We start from the raw sequence: 21727 nt of genomic DNA, 5'->3' as shown, positions 1-21727 counted from the left end.
GTGGTTTAAATCCTGGCCCCACTGAAGTCAATGACAAAACTCCCATTGACTTCAATGCAGCCTGGATTTCACCGTATGACTGTTATTGAACTGACCACGTACACATAAAGCCTTCCACACACAGACCACTATGTGTATCTCTTGTGGTACTTCATGTGCCCCTAGAGAGAGGACAAACAGGACGGAAAAATCAAACACAACATTTCAAGTCTTTTATTAGAAAGTTTATTACATTAACCTACAAGCATGTTCGGTGATATAAATGGTAGTGAAGGGTAATATGATGAGCATCAGTCATCTTTGGAAAATAGAAAACATTTCAACATTGCAACAGTTTTTTTTTTGTTACAATCGAGATACAAGCCAGACACTGTTTGTAGGTTTTCTTTAAAAATATATATTATAATTCAATCATATCAAAGTGGAGAGTGGCTGGGGTAAAACATTGAAAATATAATAGTTAGGCCCAGTGCTATGGCACTAGTGTTAATTGTACCAAAAAGGGCAAGGTTTTCTGTCCAATGGTTAAACAAGCACCCATCAGTTTTAAGTCATTTAAACTGCTATATACACAGTCTTTAATATAAAGCATTTTTCTCAACTTTAGCTCTGTATTCTTCAGTATGGATCTTAAAGATGCTTTGTCCTATTCATGTGGCTCAGTGTAAGGGTCATTACTTGGAAACATAACCCTACTCAACAGTCCAGTTTCAGTCATAATATTTTGAAAATCAAATGCATTTTTAATAGTGTTCTCAGCAATATTTATGCTTTTATTAACCTTTATTTCATTAGTTTGATTTTGCAGATTGTGATAGAAAGGATAGTCACAATGAAGTCTGTTCACCCCTCAATCTGTATGCACAGCTCCAATTAAAATTAATGGGCGTTCTCTGTGTAAATGAAGATGAGGGCAAAGTTTAAGTGCAGCAGTATGTAGGGAGTAAAAGTCTCTGATACAAAAAGTCTTTCTGAGGTTCAGTGTTTTTCTAAATGGCTAAGAGATAGTTTGCCTAACTCATTTAAAATTTCAGGGATTATACCAAATACCACATTTTAAAACCAGATATTAACTTTGGGTTAAATTCTTCACTTTATTGCACTAGCAAACAAGCTTGTATGGACATTTATCCTAGCGTTTCATATTGCTTTCCTCTTTATGGGGTTCTGAACATATAAAAGACACAGGCGCCTTTTTCCATTTGTGCAAGTGGCAAGGCAGGATCTCTCCCCATAGTTCTCAAGAAGAAATCTGGAAAGATAACCAGATAATGCACCAGCATATACATCATATTCCTAAGGTGGCCTGGTATGGAGGTTGGGAAGAGTCTAAATTCCCCTTCTGAGTTCATGAACACACTGTGATCAGCAGCTGGGGCTCTTTGGCAGCTGTGAGATGTGAGCTCTGCTTGTGCTTAACAGAGCAGCAAAGTGCATTCCAAAGCATGTCTTCTTGAGGCACATGAGGAAACCTGTTCCGGATGGCATGATTGCTAAAGCAGGTGCTCTGGGAAAATTTCTGCTTCCCCTTGTTGCACCAAGCAGGTATTTAGCCTTTATTAATACCAGTAAACATTGATTGGTTTAGGGTTTTTAAATCAAAGATTATAGATAAATTTCTACATTTTCCAGTGTGCTTTATTCACTCACGTTAATGACATGCAGAGATTGTTTAAATAGAACGTGTTAATTGTCCAGACAACTGCGTGTGTGAGCATGTACACCCACTCACACACTGATGCATATTCACAAGTCTTTTATGTGACGTATGTATACTTATGTGGGCCAAATATAAGCAGGCGCAACTTCCCTTGGCCACAGCAGAAATGCCACCACATACAGCAGGGATGAATTTGGACCTGTATGTATGAGTATAGTTAGAGCATACACTATACCCCAAAGTGTCTGAGCAGGATTTATTGTCATGAGTGTTCGCTTGAATACATAATTTGAAGATGGGCACCACTTTTGGAATTCCTACACAAGTTAAAAACAATTTGAGCTATTCTTCACCATTGTATAGTATGAATGACAGGGATTTTTTTTTTTATGTTACAAAGAATAATTGTTCTATTGGCCATCAAATTCAAATTATACATGAGGTAAGAGGAGAGGACTTTGTGAACTCACAGTTATAGTGTATTGCATTTTCTATTTACAGTTTCAGAAAGGAGATTTTATTTTTAAGTTTTGATCACATGGTACAAACACATGTATTTCGATATCACTACATGTACTTGGCACCCCCCCCAAATCAATCGTTTACCTTAAGTGGGGTGTAAAGTGCTGCTTGATTTCTTAAACATCAGCATTTATTTTTACATCTATGATGTCCTGAGCTGGTCATACAACTTTTACAAGGATGTGCAATTGCCCAGGAAGTTCCAGTTTGTCCGCAAATCAGCCAATATTTATGTATGACACAAACATGGGGTGTAAATGGGCATCCCCATGCATCCACATGTGCTGCAGAGGCCTGAGCCCAGCTATGGTGAGGTCTTCAGGTGTACAGCTCTGATCTGTCACCACTTTAATGGCAGCAAACATCAGACAGACAGTATTTCCACTTCAGCCCAAGGAGGTCTTTTGTATCCAGAAATGTTTTTCCATTTTTCTCATTGAGGTTCTGTATTGTAGCTACTGTTCCTCCAGCCAAAGGCAATGGGATATCATTCTCTTCAGAGCCAATACCATCACAATGTCAACAATTCTTTGTCTTTGACTCTAACATAATCCAAACTTTCAGATACAGAGCCATAATGGCACCTACTGTACTGAGGCAGAGAGCATAAGAGTACCAAAATGCTTGACCAACCACTGTCCTTTATATCACATCATACAGTTCGGATGCGTTTAAAGGTAAAACTACTTGTGACTGGGTGCAGAGTCGCTAGTTTGGGAAGGTGAAAAAGGCTGTTTGAGATTATGGGCCATCAGCAGGATGCTTCACTAACATGATCAGCAGTGGTATCTTCAACAGTACCGATATATAACCTTTCATCTTTAGGTTTTGAATCTAACATCCCAATGAGATGAAACAAGCAGTCCAGACACCCTAGAGCTACTGTTTCAGACTGTTTGAAGATTCAGGGAGATGTCCTTGCAACAGTTTTAACAATTACAAATAAATAAAAGCTTGGACTCTGGAACACAATTCTGTTTCAAGGGGTGGATTCCATGAACAATTCTACTTCCACTGAATTGCAGAAGACATGGGGCCCTGACTATAAGTTGGCTACTTGGGAGACAGAGGAGAGAATGCCTTTGGGAAGGCTGGCCTCCACATGCAGGGTCAGGAGTGAGCTGAACGCCAAGCTAGGGGTCCTGGTTTTTTCCCCCTGCTTTCTTGTTATAAACATTATCCCTCAAGCAAAACACCTTGTAATTGTTTTTTTTTTTCCCCTGCTGATTCAATCCACCAGTTTACACTACTACCTAACCTGCTTAGCCCATCTCTGGTGGACAATAATATTATATCAATTATCACTTTTATACTCACCCCACCATCCCTTCCAAAGAAAAAATGTCAGTATTTCTTAACCAGACAAAATAAAGGCCAGCTGTCAAAAATGCAATAAACAGTGGACGTACAATAAAATATTTTGCAGTTATAAGCTAGAGCACTAGAAACATAGATACAAAATTTAAAAATGGAGATACAAGTTAATGAAACATGGGGTATATGAGTCAAGTTATTAGCAATGCAAAAGACCAGCTTAAGCATATTTTCCCTACATCAACTATAAAAAAAGGTGCCTTTTTAGCAAGTATGCACAGAGATTGTTCAGTCATTTCTAGGGAAAAAATTAATCAAAACACTACAATTCTTATTCTATAGTACAGTCCATATCACTACTTGTTTATAAAATTTAAACCTTTTCTTGCACTTCAAATTTACAGCATTCATCATTTTTGTTCAGTCCTTACACTCTCATTCAGTCCATTCTGACAAAAATAAACTGATTTCATTTACATATTTATGCAATAATTACTGATATGTTATGGATTATTACTTGTGTATGACAGGAATGATGGTCAGAACTGTAGTATATGGAGCAGTAATGTACCAAATGATTTGGCAAGGATGGGTGCCAAAGCCTACTAGTATGGGGTATCCATTGTTCTTCAGGTGTTGCAATAATATTAATGCGTGCAATGCTTTCATCACCTTCAAAACTACACAGGCAATGTATTTCCTTAACCAGTAGTAGACATGAAAAACCTGTGTTGAGTTTTTCAAATCACTGCAGCATTGCATTTGGTTACATCCCATCAGATCAAGTCTTTTTACACATCTTGACTAAAAACAATATAATCCACCACAATATGATGTGATGTGAAAGAAATCTGGCAATATCAGACAGTTTTTCTTCTAGGTAACAAATGAATCAGACTACAGACTGAAAGAAGTGGATATTTGGCAGGTTGTACAGTCCTTAGGGGCATCTCTATTATGAAACATGAGCCAGTGAAAAACAAACATGAAATCCAATTTCAAAGTAGCAGAAATGGAACTGTTATCAGAACTATTCTGCAAACTAATATGTTTAAACAAGTATACTACAGTGTAAATGTGTGGCATTGGTGTCTTTGTAAAAATAACTGTAATGGAAAATCTGATCAGGGTCTCTTCAGTTTGGCATCTATCCACATGCTGTATGTGTATATACACACCTCAGCTTGAGCTTCCTGTTTAACATACAGCAATTGTCTACAGAATGGATTAGGAGCCAAATATGGTGGCAAAGTACAGGAAGGAGCATAACCAAGCCACTGTTCTCCTTAAGAGTTCCACTGTGCCGTACAGTGAGCTTGAGATGTCATTCACTCCTGACCTCTTTCTCAGAGGATGATGGACTATCTCGTACTGGTAGCAAGTCATAATGGCATGGAATGTGACTGTTTTTTGGAAGATCATAAGGATCTTGGCTGAAAGGTCCACTGTTACTGAATGCGCCCTGGACAACACTCACGGTAGGTTCTGTGATAAAAGAAAACACACATATTTGGGCACTGGTAATAGCAAATGGGAGGAAAATATCTTCATAAAAATGAACAAGTCTTGCTAAATAGTTACTGTTGCTTAAAAGAAAGAACTTGTTCACTCAGCTTTAAATTCTGAAGTAAAGGGCATGTTGCTTAAAAATTTGCTGGCCTGGCATTAAAACTCCTCAGTTATGCAACAAACTCAATTGTGTGTGTATTCATGAGTTTGTAAGATGATAACACAATTAAGCAGAACTGCATGTCCTCTTTTCTTTTTGGGCAAGCTGCAGGAATCCAGGCTCCTGCTTAATCACACATTGGGCCAAAGTTTGGACTTCTGAGCAAAGCATCAGCAGTAAAAGGATATTGTGCAAAGCACCCAGTGGAAATTTGCATACTAATCCTCACAGACAGGTTGTAGAATACCATGCAGCTACTTGGCTTTCTCTCTCACACAGACTCATTAGTCATGTCCCAGTCTTCTTCATCCCACAGATCCCACTCTTCTCCGGGATGCCCCAGAGAGAGTCACCATGGAATAGACAGTCCTTAGCAAGACAGTGGACACCCTCATGGAATTCTAAGAAATCTCCACATAGGTACAGAAAGGGAGAGTTAGGTCCTTTGATGTATACAGCAGCTACATGTTCTTTAAATTCTGATCCTACTTTAAACAACTTTTTTAAACCATCTTTCATCAGTGGTAACTGTCAACGTGGACATTTTTCAACCTACTAGGAGAAATCCAAAACGTATAGTACAGATCCCCTTTAAGGGTTAGGACTAGTTTTTTAACCCATGTTGCTAATGTACTTTAGAATAATTAAGTAATGTACAACTAACCATACAGAGATCTGCTATTTTTCTTCTATTTTTCTCACAGTAATGCTTCTGACTTTTTAAAAGCATTGACCTTGTATATTAGGAAGAAAACAGAACATCTAAAATCTTAAAGTATTTCACTCCAGCTAGTAAGGGGTTAATGATCTTGTTGCCTATTCTGTATGAATTAAGAAAGGAAGGATGGTCTTGTGGTTAAGGCATTGGATGGGCAGTCAGGTGATCTGGTCTGTGACTTTAGGTAAGTTATTTAAATATTCTACCAGTATGTCACAGTTTTCTTAGGACTGTAATAACTCATCAGGACCTGCCATGGGAAAGGAACCAGGATCTGCAGAGTTACTGATAGGAGAGCTGGGGTCGGGGGACAGGATGCACATTGTCTGAGCACAGAAGCCACAGAGCTCTTCTCCCCCTGTTGTCCACCAGGGATAACCATATTCAGGACTGGACAACCTGGTACAGGGCTAAGTTATGTGGCAGTGAGAGGCTACTTATGTCTCCCGCTGCTGCTTGAAGGAGGGCAAGAATATGGCTCTTTCGCAGGGATATTTAGGTGGGTGACTTTTATTTGCACAACTGAAACTAAGGTATTTGAAACCATCTTCTTTGTGAATTGCTTCACGAGTTTGAAAAGAATGGGATTGCTCTTACATGAACATGGAGCTGCATAGAACCTGAAAGAGTATCAGTATTTTTTCAGTGACTTTGTTTGTTTGTTTTGGTTGAGCCTGTGTGGAAGATGTCTTCAGGTCATCTTTTTGGGGTGAGAGCGGTTAGCTCTTACGTCATTCTCTGGGGAGTCACAACCCTGTGGTCTGGTTCCGAGTTTACCAGGTACAGCCCTCTGTCTGGGCCCTTCAGTGAGTCCTCCCTCTTTCAGGGGCTATAAAGCAGTCCGAATAAAAGGAATATACTTCCCTGACCCCCTTTATTGTGTAAGAGAGAGGGAAGCAGTCTCTCAAGCCCTGCAGGTAGTCTCATTTCCCACCTCTCAATGTGAGCAAAAATCAGGGCTTAATCCTTGGGGTATTTCAACAAAGGATCAGCCCAGCTCATCTTCTTTCTCAAAGGGTTGAGCAGGTGTTTGCAAGCGATCAGTCAGTTAGTGGCACAGGGCCCCCAGTCTGGGAACACTAAGCCCTGTCTCTGCCTGTTCGGAGTGCCACCCCTACTGCTCGGAGTTCCTCCCTTTTAAGGGCCCACCTCCAGGCCTGACAAGCACATGCGGCAAACTGCAGTTGATTGGTACCACAGCAGTTCCTTAACCCTTGTCTGGCTGGTGGGGGCTCATCTGCCCCACCACAGCTTGATTCCTAACAATGAAGTTTGTACTTACCAACTTCATAAACATTCTTGTTGGCTGAAGCAGAGTTGCTGATCTCTGCATATGGGGAGTCCCTGCGTGCCGGTGACTTCATTTCAACATATCCACATTCTGAGTTTTTTGGCACAAGTGCTGGTGGGTCTTTAATAGTAGCATATGGATTTTCAGAGCTACTTAAAGAGCAGTTGCTTAAATTGTATTCTGAGTTCTTCATTAAATCTGACAATAGAAAAAATAGCACTGTAAATCTTTTGAATGTGCTGCGTAATGTGTAAGCATAAATATTGTGACTAAGTAAAGCAAAAACTTCTGTTCCAGAAAACGTTTGCCACCAAATAGATTGGCTACTTTGAGTTCTGCACAGTTTCTCATAAATCAATAACTATATAGAAACTTGTCATAATACTTCCTCAGATTTGTTTTACACAGTGATTAATAGAGTTACCTCAACTGCTCTGCTTTTTATGGGCCTGATTTTGCCTGGGGCGTTCCTGCTGCACAGTTCAACTCTCATTAAAGTTGGGTCCGGCACTAATTAAAGGTAATTTTCAGGATCAGGCTGCATCTGACAATTTTAGAACACATTTGCCTTTGCAGGTGCTGAACTCATGACACATAAATAACATTACAATTACTGAAGGGGATGAGCTAACAGATGACTCCTGTAATAATTCTGAGAGAACTGAAGGCAGGGTGCTTTTAGTGAGGGGCCATTTTGTTCTGCCAGTGCCTTCACTGACAACCATCAAGACATGCTAAAAGATTCAGCTGTTTTTCCTCGATTTCCCTAATGGTAGGGATGGAGGAGGAAAGAATGAGCAGGGGTCAGTTGGTTAGTCAGTTTGGGCTGTGGCTAAGGGAGTCATGTGTTTTCTTGGGCTGGGAAGACATTGTGAGAGTTTCTTCTGTCTTTGCAGATTTGCATCTAAGACTTTCAGAGCTTACTACTGAGGCCTGGTCTACATTTAAAAGTTAAGTTGACAAAACCACATCCCTGAGCACCGTAGCTATGTCAACCTAACCCCAAGTGTGGATGCAGCTATGTCAATGGAAGAATGTTTCTTTTGACCTAGCTAATGTCATTTGGGTGTATTCCGACACTGATGGAAAACTTCCTCCATTGGTGTAGGCCGCGTTTACACTATGGGATTATTCTGGCATAGCTACGGCACCTAGCTGTACTGGTATGGGCTCCATAGTGTAGATACACCCTGATTTTGGGTATGCAACTTGAGATGCCTTATAGGTATCTGACTTTCAGAGAGTGGATGGTCAGAGCTTTTCAACAACCAGGCCCTTTTAAGGAGTCTCAAATGAAGCACCCCAAAATCTTTCAAGAACATCAAGAGAATCCTTCACTGCCAGACAATATCACATATTGAAACATTATAATTGATTCCTTCAATTAAATTATATTGTATTATAGAAATGCTCTACAAAATAGCTGCTCTCGTCTATATACTTAACTCTCCCATTTTCAGACGCCTGGGAAAAAATGAGCCTTCCAGTGAGACTTGAAGGGTGATCAGAATTGGGCTATTTCAGACCAAGGTGGGGAGCAAATTCCATTGCTGTAGTGCCCTGACAGACTATACCCTGCCAGCTACCCCTCTCATTTATACCAATGGGACTCTACCTCTGCTAATCTCAGCTGTGGTGGTATAGCATGGGGAGAGAGATGGTCTTTCAGGTACTAAGCCATTTACAGTTTTAAAGGTCAAAACCAGAACCTTAGATTTCATCTGGAAGCTCACAGCCAGCCAGGGCAGAGCATGGAACACAGGTTAAATTTACCAGGTGGGCCATCACATTCTTCACCATCTTTATTATCCAGATGGATCTAAGATACAGCCCTATGTAGAAAATATTACAGTTGCGTAATCTTGATGTTGGTGGCAAAGACATGCACAATAGTTGCAAAGGTGGACATATGAAAAGACCATTTACAGCTTCTTGGCTGTAGATTAAATAATAAAAAGGGCATGGCCATTGCTGCAACTTAATCTTCAAGTGGTGGAATAAATATTTTCTGAAGGGTATGTGGTATCCCGTTAATGTGCCCACGTAATGCCAAGCACTGCGGGCTCACTTGTGGACACAGTGGGAACCACAGATGCTCTGTAATCTGAAACACTGCAGCATTATAACATTTAATTTTCATTGCAGTATTAACATGTTGCTGTCTTCTTGACCTTTTAACAGCTTACTGACATATAAAGGAGTTATTTTCTTTGTCTTATTACTACCAAAGCAGAACACATGTCTGACAAAAGTCTTCAGTTCACTCATGCAAGCTCAGTTGTGCCCGAAAGGCACAGCCTCATGCAAAACTATATTATCCTCGCAGTGGTAACTGGAGTATGATATGGGGAAACAGCTAAGAAAGGGTAATGGGCTACCTGCTTGTCACAGGATCCAGCAGGGGATTTAAGGGAATGATGTATCCTCCTTCCAGAAAGGAAGAGAGGCAAAGAAAAAGTCTCTGGGGACTGCAGCCCGCATTAGCAGGGGAGTTGCTTTATTTTGGTGTTACTCATGAGTTTTCTGTTTAACAATAAATTGTGCCAGGAGGCAAAGGTCCAAAAGATTTGGGTATTGCACTGGTTTCTTCCTGGGCTCATGAGATAACCTATCAGCTTACAAAGAGTCACTGCACTTCATATATTCTCTTTCCACAGAAACCAAGAATAATTTTAAATAGGACATGAAATAGCTGTGTATTTTTATTAAAATGTGTCAGAAAATAAAAATTCACCTTTCAGGGATTTTCCCATATATCCTCTGTCAAGCCCAAACGCACCTATGAAAAAGGAGAGTAACAAAAACAGAACATTTTGTAAATCCAATTGCAATTCTCTGGGAAACCATTCAAAATCTCTACAGAATTGTTTCATGGCTAATTTGTGCCTCACAGAAGAAATACCCCTACAATGAGAGCACAGATTCACTGCAGAAGCAGCGTGACTGTGCACCTATATACTGACTAACAATGCCTAGATTCATAGAGTTTAGGGCCAGAAGGAACCATTAATCATTTAATCTGATCTTCTGTATATCATAGGCCATTAAATGTCACCTAGTGTAGACCAGGTCTAAGTTAAATAAAAGTCTAAGTATATTACATTTACACAATTTCCTTTATCAACCAGACCTATTTTCCATAAAACCAACTAGATTGTCTTTAATTATATTCCTCTCTCTATGGGTAGTGCTCCACCGGTCCACATGGCCTTGACCCCTCTACTCTCAATCTGGCAAGGCTAACACCAGTGGCAATGTTAGCTAGCTTCACAGAAGAACCAGACTGTGCCTATACCTCACATAGGAAATGTCTGCTCTGCCATCCCTTCGATCCACACAGGGTAACATACAGCACCCTTTCTCTTTATATTTTTACCAAGCTCATTGAGGTAGCCTCCATGTTTCCAGTCTGCAGGCAGTGTTCCTGTATAGTCCAGAACTGCACCCCGTTTTCCAGGATCCACATTCTTAAGATTCACAAATAGCTGATTGTTTTTTGACTATTTCAAACAGACAAACAAAAGATAATGTAGACTGCAGCTGATTATAGATCACTAATGTTTGCACAAGATAATAATCGGGGAAAACAAAACTAAGTCCAATAAGGTAGTTTAAGAAATCAAATCCTTTATGAAAATGACTTGTTGAGAGATGTACCATGTAAAAGAAAACATTGAGCTAATACTGTTTGTTGATCTGCATAATGGTCACCACCGTTTTCTTGTTTTACCTTAGCAAGGGTCATCCTGTCCATGTTGTTGACATGAGGTGGGGTTGCACACTGTGTTAGGGTGTGATAGCTAGGGTTGGAGAAGTAGTGGCTATTAGCATTCCCACCATTAGTATGAGGAATGGTTTCTGAAAAGAAAGGGAGAAGAAAATGAACAATTTAAAGGAACGTGCTGTCGCCTTTTGAAGATACTTCCCTGATACTCAGTCCCTTCACTCTTTTTTCCCTCCATTGTCTGCAACCTTGGCATTAACCAGTTTGCAAAATTGCCAGCCACCAGCTCCACAACATTGTGTGTGTTGTTACTACTGTGACTGCCCCTTGGCTGCATTTTTCACACATACCTTCATCTGCTCTAACTACTGCAACTCCTGGCCTCCCAAAGCCCCAGCTTCTCTAACTCCTGAAGTTTTGCGAATACAAAAAAATGTGACAATATCAACCCAACTCTAAAACAACTCCATGTTGATTTCAGGGTCTAACTAAAAACTGCCCTCCTTGTTTTAAAACCCTTCATGGCCTTGCTCCAGCCTAACCCATGACTCCTGCCTCCTCTCTTCTCCCCACTCCCTTTACTTGTCTCATACTACTCTATTTCACTTCAAATCTCAGTGGAAACCATATCCTTTCACCCTTTCTTAAACCCCTTAAATATACAGCGGACCCTCGCTAGAGTGCGTGTTGCTACAGCGCGGATTGGCATATAGCGTGGTCGCGGCGATGGATCCCAAATTTAAATATATAAATTGGGATCCATGGCAATACGGTCCCCACGTTAACACGATACTGTGCATGGATCCCAAACCCCGCGTTCTAGCGAGGGTCCGGTGTAGTTAGCAGAGGAACAGAAAAATTAACCCCGGCACTGTATTACTTAACTCTGAAACATGTTTTGAGATACAATTTGCATGAAAGATGCTAGAGAATAAAGTTGTACTGCATGGTATGTGGTCAGCATTTTCCTTTGTTCAACAATACACATTTCTACTAGCATAGATGGGCTTTATATATTAAATGCGTAGATTAAAAAGGCTATATTGCACCACACACAACAGTTCACAGCTATAGACACTTGGAAAGATTCACTCAGAACTATGACTATGTGCTACTGACAGCTGAAAGGGGCTGCTGGGGCGGGGGGGGGGGGCTGTTGCTGTCCAGTGTGTCCTGAAAAGCTGAGCTGCTGACTAGACAGGAGGGACAGCCTACAGCAACTGGGGATATACAAATTCAGTGGATCCTTGAGAATCTCCCTCTTTGATATGGGACATCTTTGAAGCTTCATCCCCAGGGAGATTAAAACTGCTCCCACTGGTGGAACGCCCAAGGAAGGGTGGCACTAGAAACCCAAATTACCCTCCCTGAAAGCATAAACTTCCCTGCTCATAGTAGCAGTTACTGATGCAGAAAGGTGCCATCTGCACCTCCTCAAGCCTGTGGGGGCATTTATGTAGCCAGTATATGAGCTTGATTAAGAGAGGACGAATAGTTGTGAAAGTTAAGTGAGGAACAAAACTTGCAATTTTGTTTCCCCAACTGGGATTTACTTAGTCATGTGCCTCACACAGCTCTACTCCTACCTGAAATGGTGTAATCTGCATTGATGACCCTCATAGCGGGTGTATAGGTAACTGCTGGCATATGTGTTTCTTTCCCCTTCTGCTTGTGTCTATAAATAATGAATAGTGCTAGCAAGAAGAGGACAACCAGGACAAGAATAATGATTCCTGCGATAGCCCCAATCTGGTAGGAATCAGCAGGGATAGCAGTACTGGTACGGCTTAAACTGTTCAAGTTTCCTACTATGATCACACCAGCTGGAAAACAAACAGAAATGAAAACACATGGCATAAATTCATACAAGAATTCTAAAATGAAGAGTAGAGATCTGACTTCTATTGTTAAAACTCTCTTACTGTGTTCATGTCTAAATATTTTAAATATAGCTAGAGTTATGCCGAAAGCCTTAGGAGTGACAGCCCAAGCCTTACCTGGCCAATACTCTACTTTTATATGTCTATTTCATGTGGCTGAAAAAATAGCACTCTGCCCTCTGGCCAAGAAATACACAGTGTACAAAGTACTTGACCCAACGGCAGCTTTGTATGGCATTATCTCTGTACAACTCTTCAAAAGATATCGTCAAGTGCTGTGTTAAAACCAAGGATACTGTCCTAGCTCACGGTCCTTCCTTCCTCCAGTAAACTATCAATAAGTCATCTGATGATTAAGACTCATAAGTATAAATATTATTAATAAACAAGCAAGTCATTTAAATACACATCCCAGAGGGAATTCATTACTTATGTACATATGATATCTAAGAGAATTTAATCCATCAATATTTTACAGTACTTTCACAATCATTTTATTCTATGTCACTACCTTGATCACACCTTGCTCCTTTCCAGCCAGGGCTGCAATAACAAGTTCCTGTGACGTGGTCACAAGTTGAGTTGTTCAGACAGTCACATATTTGCCGGCAGCCATAACCGTATGTACCTGGGGGACACTCTGTGCAAAATAATAAAAAATCAAATGCACATCTTTATATTTGAACCTATGAATATGAACTCTGTGTGTAGTAAATGCTACTGAGTGTACAGATACACAGTATTAAGCACCCTAAAGATTTGCCATTGTAAAGCAAGTACATTTTTATAAGTGACCAGCAGGTGGCAATGTGTTATTGATGTTGGAGCTCTAGGAGGAAAAAAATAGCTTCCCTAACTGGGAAAACAAGCAAAATATTACGTTCACACGTGAATACCCGGGCCTGATTCTCCACTGCCCAGCTCCTTGTTTACATCTATGCAAAATGAATGTAAATTGTCTCCTAATCATAATGGCACAGGTTTAAAAGGCAGTAGAGAATAAGGCACTGTGGGCTAGATATACAAAGGAACTTAGGCATGGTGATCCTAAGCATTGCTATGCCTAACTTTTAGGGACTTAGAAAATTACTGTGATTCACAAAGCCTGGGAAATGCTAAACCAAGGGGTGGGTAATAAGTCCCACCCCTTTCTCAGAGATTGACACATGTCTAGGCTTCAGGGAGCGGCCTCTCTCTGCTTGGGAATCTGAGGGCTTGTCTACACTACCACGCGGGGTCGATCTAAGATACACAACTTCAGCTACGTGAATAGCGTGCTTAGACCTACTCACCGTGGTGTCTTCACTGCGGTAAGTCAACAGCTGACACTCTCCCGTCGACTCCGCTTGCGCTCCTTGTTCTGGTGGAGTATCGGAGTCGATGGGAGAGCGCTCAGTGGTCAATTTATCGTGTCTATACTAGACACGATAAATTGCCCCCTGCTGGATTGATCGCTGCCCACCAATGTGAAGAACATTACAGTTGCACAATCCTGATGTGGGTGGCAAAGACATGCACGACAGTTGCAAAGGTGGATATATGAAAAGACCAGTTACAGCTTCTTGGCTGTAGGCTAAATAATAAAAAGGAACTGGCCATTGTTGCAACTTAATTTTCAAGTGGTGAAATAAATATTTTCCGAAGGGTATGTGGTATCCCATTAATGTACCCACATAGTGCCAAAGCACTGCAGACTTACTTGTGGACACAGTGGAGCTTAAATTTTGTGAAGTTCTCAGACTTTTTGGGAAGGGGAGGATGGAAAACTAGTTTGCTTTCTTAATTTTTATTTATTTATTTATTGCAATTTAAGTCCATGTTTTATTTCCCCCCAAATTAGAGCTGATCAGAAAAGGGAATATCTATGACATGGAAAATTCCAACATTTAAATATTTGGTTTTGTTCCAAATCAAAACAAAAAGCCAAAATTTTGAAATTTTCCATAGGACTGATATTCGGAAACAATTCTATGCATTAACATCAAAACATTTTGTTTCAATAATGTCAACATTTTATAATATAAAATATTAAATATAATTTGTACAAATATGCTATATTAAAAATCAATGTTTTAATTTAATATAAAACTCAAAACAAAATGAATCAATATGCTAAAGTCAAAACAAAACATTTTCAGCTTATCAAAATGAAATGTTTGACATGGTCAAAATGAAACAAGAAAGTCAGAATGGTTTGGTTTGAGATTTTGCTGTTGAAAATTCCATCAAAATCAAAACATTCCCGCAAAACATTAAGATTTCGATAAAACTGCATTTTCTGAGAGAAAACTGTTCTGTCAAACATTTTTTGACTAGCTCTACAAAAAATGTTAGTTAATTTTACAAAACCAACATCTGTTATACCTAATGGAAAGCCTACACAGATGAAATTGAGCCCTGTGCAGAGGGCCTACCAAAGGCTTATGTACCGCTCAAGTCCTAATTAAACACTTAGAACAAGGCCTTGTGTTGATCTTCTGAACAGAAGCCAATTTCTGGGGTAGTATGATGTATTAGGCATAGAACCACCACTCTCCTGACAAAAACTAGGCCAGCACAATTGTGAGCCTTTGGGCCTCGTCCTTCTCTCTCATGTAACTTCACTGAAACCAATGAAGTTAAACCGGGATAGAACTAATATGTGTGAAAGGAGAATCAGGCCCTATGTATAGCAAATATAATGTGCCTTATATGCTTCCCTTTGGTAACTCTTTTGACTTACATAGAGCTATTCCAGGGATGAATTTGGCTCTCAGTCTTCCAGCTATTAGTTTTCATCAGGGTGTTATGATGGTAATAGTTATTTGGATTAATTTGTTATTTTTGTACTGTTATGTACATTTTTCTAATATTATGTCAAAGGCAGTTAACTATAGGTAGCCCAGGACAGCAGCTTTTTAAACATAGATATAAATGTAAATAAACAATCAAAAAGATTTAAAGAAAGACTATAAGTCTTACTTACTAATCTCTCAGGCTTTCAAAAGATGGAGAAACAACCTTAACATCACACAGGATAGAGTTAGGTCCAAACCCTGTGGTCACTACTCAGGCAAAACTCCGTTTGAAGTCAGTATTGTTTTGTCTGAGTAAGGACTCACAATCACAGTATTCGGTTTAGGGAGTTTTGCATTTGTTCCTACCATGCATGAATAATTTCTGCTTCCTACTCACTCTGTTCACAGTGTTTTCCCATGAATCCTGTGCGGCAGGTACACTGCCCCAATATGTGGTCACAATCAGCTCCATTCTGACACTGGCATATTAATGCACAGTCTTTCCCATAAAATCCCAAGGGACACCCTGCAGTGCAAAGGGGAGGACGGGGGGAAGAGAAGAGAATCTTCAATGAGGAATATAAAAGTATTATTATTACTTATTAAAAATCATTTCTATAGTGCCATTAATTTATACAGGACTTTATAAACATAATAGACGAAGAGCTTCTCTGCTCTGAAAAGTTTACTGTCTAAATGAGACAAACAGACAAGACAAAGTAACAAGTAAGGGAGGATGCGGGGATTGCTGATGATGAGAAGAAGGTAGGCAGGAAAGATTGCTGGAAGACGTTTTAAGGAGACATTTGAAGGAGGAGGGAGGGGGGACTTCATGCAAGAGCCCAGGAAAACTGTTGAATGATGAATGAATCTTTGGACATATTTGCTGCACAGTTGATGTTGAAACATTAACGAGTAAAAATATTGTATCTCAGCTCCTCACAAAGGTGCCATGTCACTATGAAGAAGACATATCACTGCAAACAGATCATTATTCACCAGCAGGAAGCAAAAGAACCATGATAGCTGACAGCTGAACCAATTCAGTGAATGTCTTCCACAGCTTTATCCATATGGCCCCATAATATGTGTTATCTCCTGCCGCTCTGCCATTGTGCTATTGAGAAAGGAGTGTTGTGACTTTAAAAAGCACTGCATGCAAAGCAGATTTCAGTGGTACTTTTCTGAGATCGAATATGATGAGTATACCTGACTTGAGCATAAGCCAAATAATAGCTATAAATGTAATCATATGATACCTGTAATGAGGAAAATGAGACAACATTCCTTCAATCAACAAAAAAATTATCTCAGACTTTGTGTGAACTATTGCTCAGAACTCATATGCAGATTTCCAGTCACAACACTTCCAATATCTAATTCATTAATGTCAAGTTCTTGGAGAGAGATCTCAGGTATTAAATGTATTAGTCACTCAAAAACAATTCCAGAGTGGAGTATAGAATAGTGAACTGATGAAGTTCCGGTTCTGGTTCCAGATAATATAAATAGTCATGCAAGTACCTAAATTATGTGTTGGTAAAGCTTGTTCCCTGTAATCTAATGACCAGAGAGATAGGAGACCTGTATTAAAATCACTTTACAATGCTGCTGAGGAGACGAATGTGTCTCTATGAATCATTGCCATTAGCAAACTTGAAGCTATTCACTTCATAGGACTTGATTCAGCCCTGGGTAATGCTGATGTAATCTTGGGTGCAGAGTGCCCAGTGGCAATATTCTTCCCAGAGGAGGTTCTGAGTGGGGAAGGGGTACAAAGTAACTGCAAACTGTCTTTTTGTCAGGGACGCACACCTAGCAAGTGCTGCCCAGAAGTGTATAGCTCTGGCCAGGTTGGGAGACCATGTCTGGGCACCTGGGAAAGCATTCATTCATTCATTCAGCACAGGCAAATGCCAGCTTCTGCTGCTGAGACTCCTGTGGACTCCTGGTTGTAACTGAATATTGCCTTCCTCTGGAGGAAACCCAAAGGGAAGGCAGTGGTGTGAAGATAGCCTATCCTCCTCCAGGGGTGAATTCCCCCTCAGATGCAGCAGCAGTCCCGACTAATATAGGTGGCTACTATTTTCATCACTTGTACCAGCTGAGGTGACATGAGACACATCCTCTGGATTAGAATGGCATAACAGTGTTGGAAAATAAGTGAACAAAGAGGGAGTATTAAAAGAAATGGAGGAAAATATTGTTATTAATTGGTAGTCACACAACAAGGTAAGTAGATCATAAGAGTCACTTACTCTGGGTACAATAAAGGCCAGTCCATCCTGGAGTACATTTGCACTCCCCATCATAGGCACTGCAGTAAGCTCCATTATGGCAATTGCAGGTGTGAATACAGTTTGGACCCCAATGGGCAGGTGGGCAAGCTAAAATATCCCAAATCAATTAATTAATTTCATCTGGTAAAGACACAAAGCAGCACTACATACAAATGTTTAAATTGTTCTTTTCTACCGTCTTCAGTCCGACCAATTTCAACCAAATCGTTTCCTAGTTTTTTCTTGAAACTAACTAGTGTTTTACCCTAGATAAGAACAAATGAAAAACACAAACAGGAAACAGGAATCAATGTGTGAGATCCTGATCTCAGTACAGTACTATGTGGCCAGTATCACTGGTTTCTCATAGTTCAAAAGAGGGAGTCATATAAATCAGGTTTTTTGATTGATTCTTCACTGTTTTCCAGTGACTGAACATTTTCACCCCTCCTGAATTCCACTGAACTAGATGGAGAGGTTGGGCATTCTAATCCTAGCACAGGAGGAGAATAAACAGGGAGAGAGGAACAATATTTGCACCCTGGCCCAGTTATCAATTAAATCCCTGCATTCCTCTCCCAAAATGTAATTTTATGGCTGAAGCAGGATGAATCAGAGATTCCATGGCTTAGCTTTAGTTTCTTGATTTGAGGCCTCTGAATTCCTCACTGGTCCCCATCAGACCATGAATCAATATAATCCTTCCAACAAACAAATCATTATAAATAGGGCCCTACCAAATTCATGGTCCATTTTGGTCAATTTTGTGGTCACAGGATTTTAAAAATCATAAATTTCATGATTTCAGCAACTTAAATCTGAAATTTCCTGGTATTGTAATTGTAGGGGTCCTGACCTCAAAAGGTCGCAAGGTTATTGTATGGGGGGGTCGTGGTACTGCTGCCCTTACTTCTGCGCTGCTGCTGGCGGTGGCGCTGTCTTCAGAGCTGGGTGCCTGGGCAGCAGCCGCCGCTCTCCAGCCGCCCAGCTCTGAAGGCAGCACAGAAGTAAGGGTGGAAATACCACAATCCCCCTAAAATAACCTTGCAACCCCCCTTCAACTCCCTTTTGGGTCAGGACCCCAAGTTTTAGAAATGCTGGTCTCCCCCCGTGGAATCTGTTTAATATAGGGTAAAAGTACACAAAACACCAGATTTCACGGGGGGAGACCAGGTTTTACAGTCCGTGACGCATTTTTCATGACCGTGAATTCGTAGGGCCCTAATTATAAACAATAAAGTGAAGGTTTTTGCACACACAACCACAGTTGCAAATATTATTGATGCAGGTTTAGAGACTGCTTTGAAAATAGTACATTGAATGAATTTGGTACTGAATGGTAATAATAGAAAGAATGGTAAAATGTCTCCCCAAATGCTAAATATGATATGTAAACAGCACTATAGAAAAGAAAAGTTAAAAGTATATATGAATAAATCAGATCCCATTGAGAGTAGTGAGTGCTATAAAAATTACCTCTTATTTTTTGATTAATTACTCTTCCAAATTTCTATTTTTAGCGTAAGTAAAGAGTTTTGTCATTTTTCACTGTGAAATCATTAGCTTTAAGTTACATTTCTGAATTTAAATACAGTCTTGTGGAAACAAAAATTAATATTTTACAGGAGAGAAGAAACAAATTAGGCAGTGGGGCTTGACCCCTGATTTTGACTATGTTAAGGGTAAGATAGTGTTTTCCCCTTTATATATGTATAACGTGTATTTTTGGGAACTATTGCCACAATCCAAATTTCATTTTATTAAGGAAATAAAAAAACATTTGCAAGAAGTATCTTCTTCCTTAAATCTCAATCCATTCTTTTTCTGAGGTTTCCATTTTAGCTGTGAACAATAATGATGATTTTTAAAAATTTCTGCATGAAGTTAGTGGTCAGCCAAAAAGGAATGGCAGGTCACGTGTAGAAAAAGGCTAAGGGGCTTCATAAAAGCCACCAGTTCAGATAGAAATTAATGGAACCATTATTTTCCATGAGAACTGATGGCCTTTGCACAAACCAAATAAACTTCCTCTCTTGTGGTCACAAGCACAGCCTTAATAGATGCCCCCATTCATGCTGTTGGCATCATTTTCTTGCATTGCTTCTGTAAGTACAGCCTCCTCTCAAACACTCATACCCCAAAAAGGAGGTAAGGAGTTGAAAAGAACAGAATAAGAGTCTGCATCCAATGAAGAATTTTGCCATTGACTTCATTAGGTCCTAAGTTTTATTTTGACCAGTAATAACAGCAGTGGGAGTTGTGGGTGTTCAGTGCCTCTGAGAATTTAGCCAATTAATGTTTTTTTCCCAAATCGATGAGACTTTGCATTGCACTGGGACACAGCCAGTTAACCTGTGCTAGTCAAGCCGTACGTAATGTAAATTGAGGTTATTAGGAGATGCATCTCCTTGGAAACTGAACAGCTTTCCCACACCTGCAGCAAACATTTCTGAATTCTGACATCTCTGTGTCTGAGACTGTCCCGGTGAAGCTATGTATGTACAGGCTACAGGATTGGGCCATCAAGTTGCTTTTGTACTAGGCCTTGCTACCTATGAAAATGCATGTGTCAGAAATCTAATGCCAGTGATTACTGATTCAGAAAGACCCAGCATCGGTGTCAGTAGGAAGCCCATATTTAATATAATAACAGATTGTACAAATCATAAGAAAAGTAAAATGTTGATAACATTTCTCATTGACTTCATTGGTACATGATCAGACTAATCTACAGACTGAACAACAAGGAATAGACTGCCATTGGAAAAAATATGCATCAATAAAAGCTACATCAATAAGGAACAGAGAGAAATCTGTAAAAATGATGCTAAATAAGAAGCCAGACTGCAAAAATCAAACCAAGAAAATGCTTTGAAAATTCAGAATGTTTAAGAAGAGGAAGGATGGTCTTGCGGGTAAAGGCACTGAACACAGGAGATCTGAGTTGTGTTTTCAGCCCTGCCACAGTCTTCCTGTGTGATCATGAGAAAATCACCTACCATTTATATGTCTCAGTTCCCCAGCTGTAAAATAGGGATGATAATAATGACAATAATACTCCCATAATTTAAAAGTGTGTCCTGAGGATACATTTGTTAATGTTTATGGGGTGTTCACAATACTAGAGTGATGGGGGCAATGGACGTAGCTAGACAGAGAAGGAAGGTGCATGACTGTTTAATCATGAAGTTTGAATGTTATGATAATGAAACTACTATGAAAATGTTCAAATGGATTTTTTATATGGGATTTAAAATGTAAAGTAGGTAAATATCTCTTAACCATATTACATAGGAGTCTGTATATATTTATTTTATTTATTTAATCTTGTCCATCTCTTTTTCTTATAACAAACCAAACAAATTCTAGGTGCCAATACAAGTCCTCGTCATTTATCAGTCAGTTACAAAGCATTTCCTCAACAACAACAAGAAAATTAAAAGGAACTGAACTTAGTCTACTCGTTTTAACAAGATATCTCAAGAAAGAAAAAAACTGGTACTTACGCTGAGAGCAGTCACTGCCAATCCACCCAGGGTAACATTGACAAGATCTGTCAATAGGATTGCATGTTCCATTGTTGGTGCATGTGCAAATTCCAGCACAATTCTTGCCAAATCTCCCACTAGGACACACTGTTAAAACATTTTAGTGAATTTTTCCGTAATTTATATTTGTATTGTTTCCCTAATACTTCTAACTGAAATCTGATGTCTTGGATCAAGAAAATTCCTATTTAGGATGATGCCAAAATAAATGCTGCTATAAATTCAGTCAAGCACATTTATATTATTTATTGACCAGCTATTTCCTTTACCTAGAGGGTCCTTTTGATAATGAGCATGATGTCTCCATAATTAGAAGAAAGGTATTTTTCATATGTTAGGGGCTAT

At 39.7% G+C, this 21727-nt stretch overlaps 1 protein-coding gene across 1 annotated transcript in view; it reads right to left on the bottom strand.

The window, feature by feature from the left end:
- Positions 1-242: 242 nt before the first annotated feature.
- The window catches only part of MEGF10 (multiple EGF like domains 10), a 143602-nt gene continuing 122117 nt past the window's right edge, over positions 243-21727 (bottom strand). Inside the window, exons 16-25 of the mRNA XM_084629272.1 lie at positions 21341-21469; positions 17814-17942; positions 15953-16081; positions 13290-13418; positions 12485-12721; positions 10905-11032; positions 10551-10674; positions 9909-9953; positions 7166-7372; positions 243-4981 (exon numbers count right to left, since the gene is read on the bottom strand). Coding sequence (XP_084485398.1) covers positions 4821-4981; positions 7166-7372; positions 9909-9953; positions 10551-10674; positions 10905-11032; positions 12485-12721; positions 13290-13418; positions 15953-16081; positions 17814-17942; positions 21341-21469 — 1418 coding nt within the window. The 3' untranslated portion in view covers positions 243-4820. The remainder of the gene's footprint in view (positions 4982-7165; positions 7373-9908; positions 9954-10550; positions 10675-10904; positions 11033-12484; positions 12722-13289; positions 13419-15952; positions 16082-17813; positions 17943-21340; positions 21470-21727) is intronic.

This window comes from Lepidochelys olivacea, assembly GCF_965140295.1.
Source record: "Lepidochelys olivacea isolate rLepOli2 genome assembly, chromosome: 5".
Taxonomy (NCBI): Eukaryota; Metazoa; Chordata; order Testudines; family Cheloniidae; genus Lepidochelys; species Lepidochelys olivacea.
This window is presented reverse-complemented; position numbering and strand designations above follow the sequence as displayed.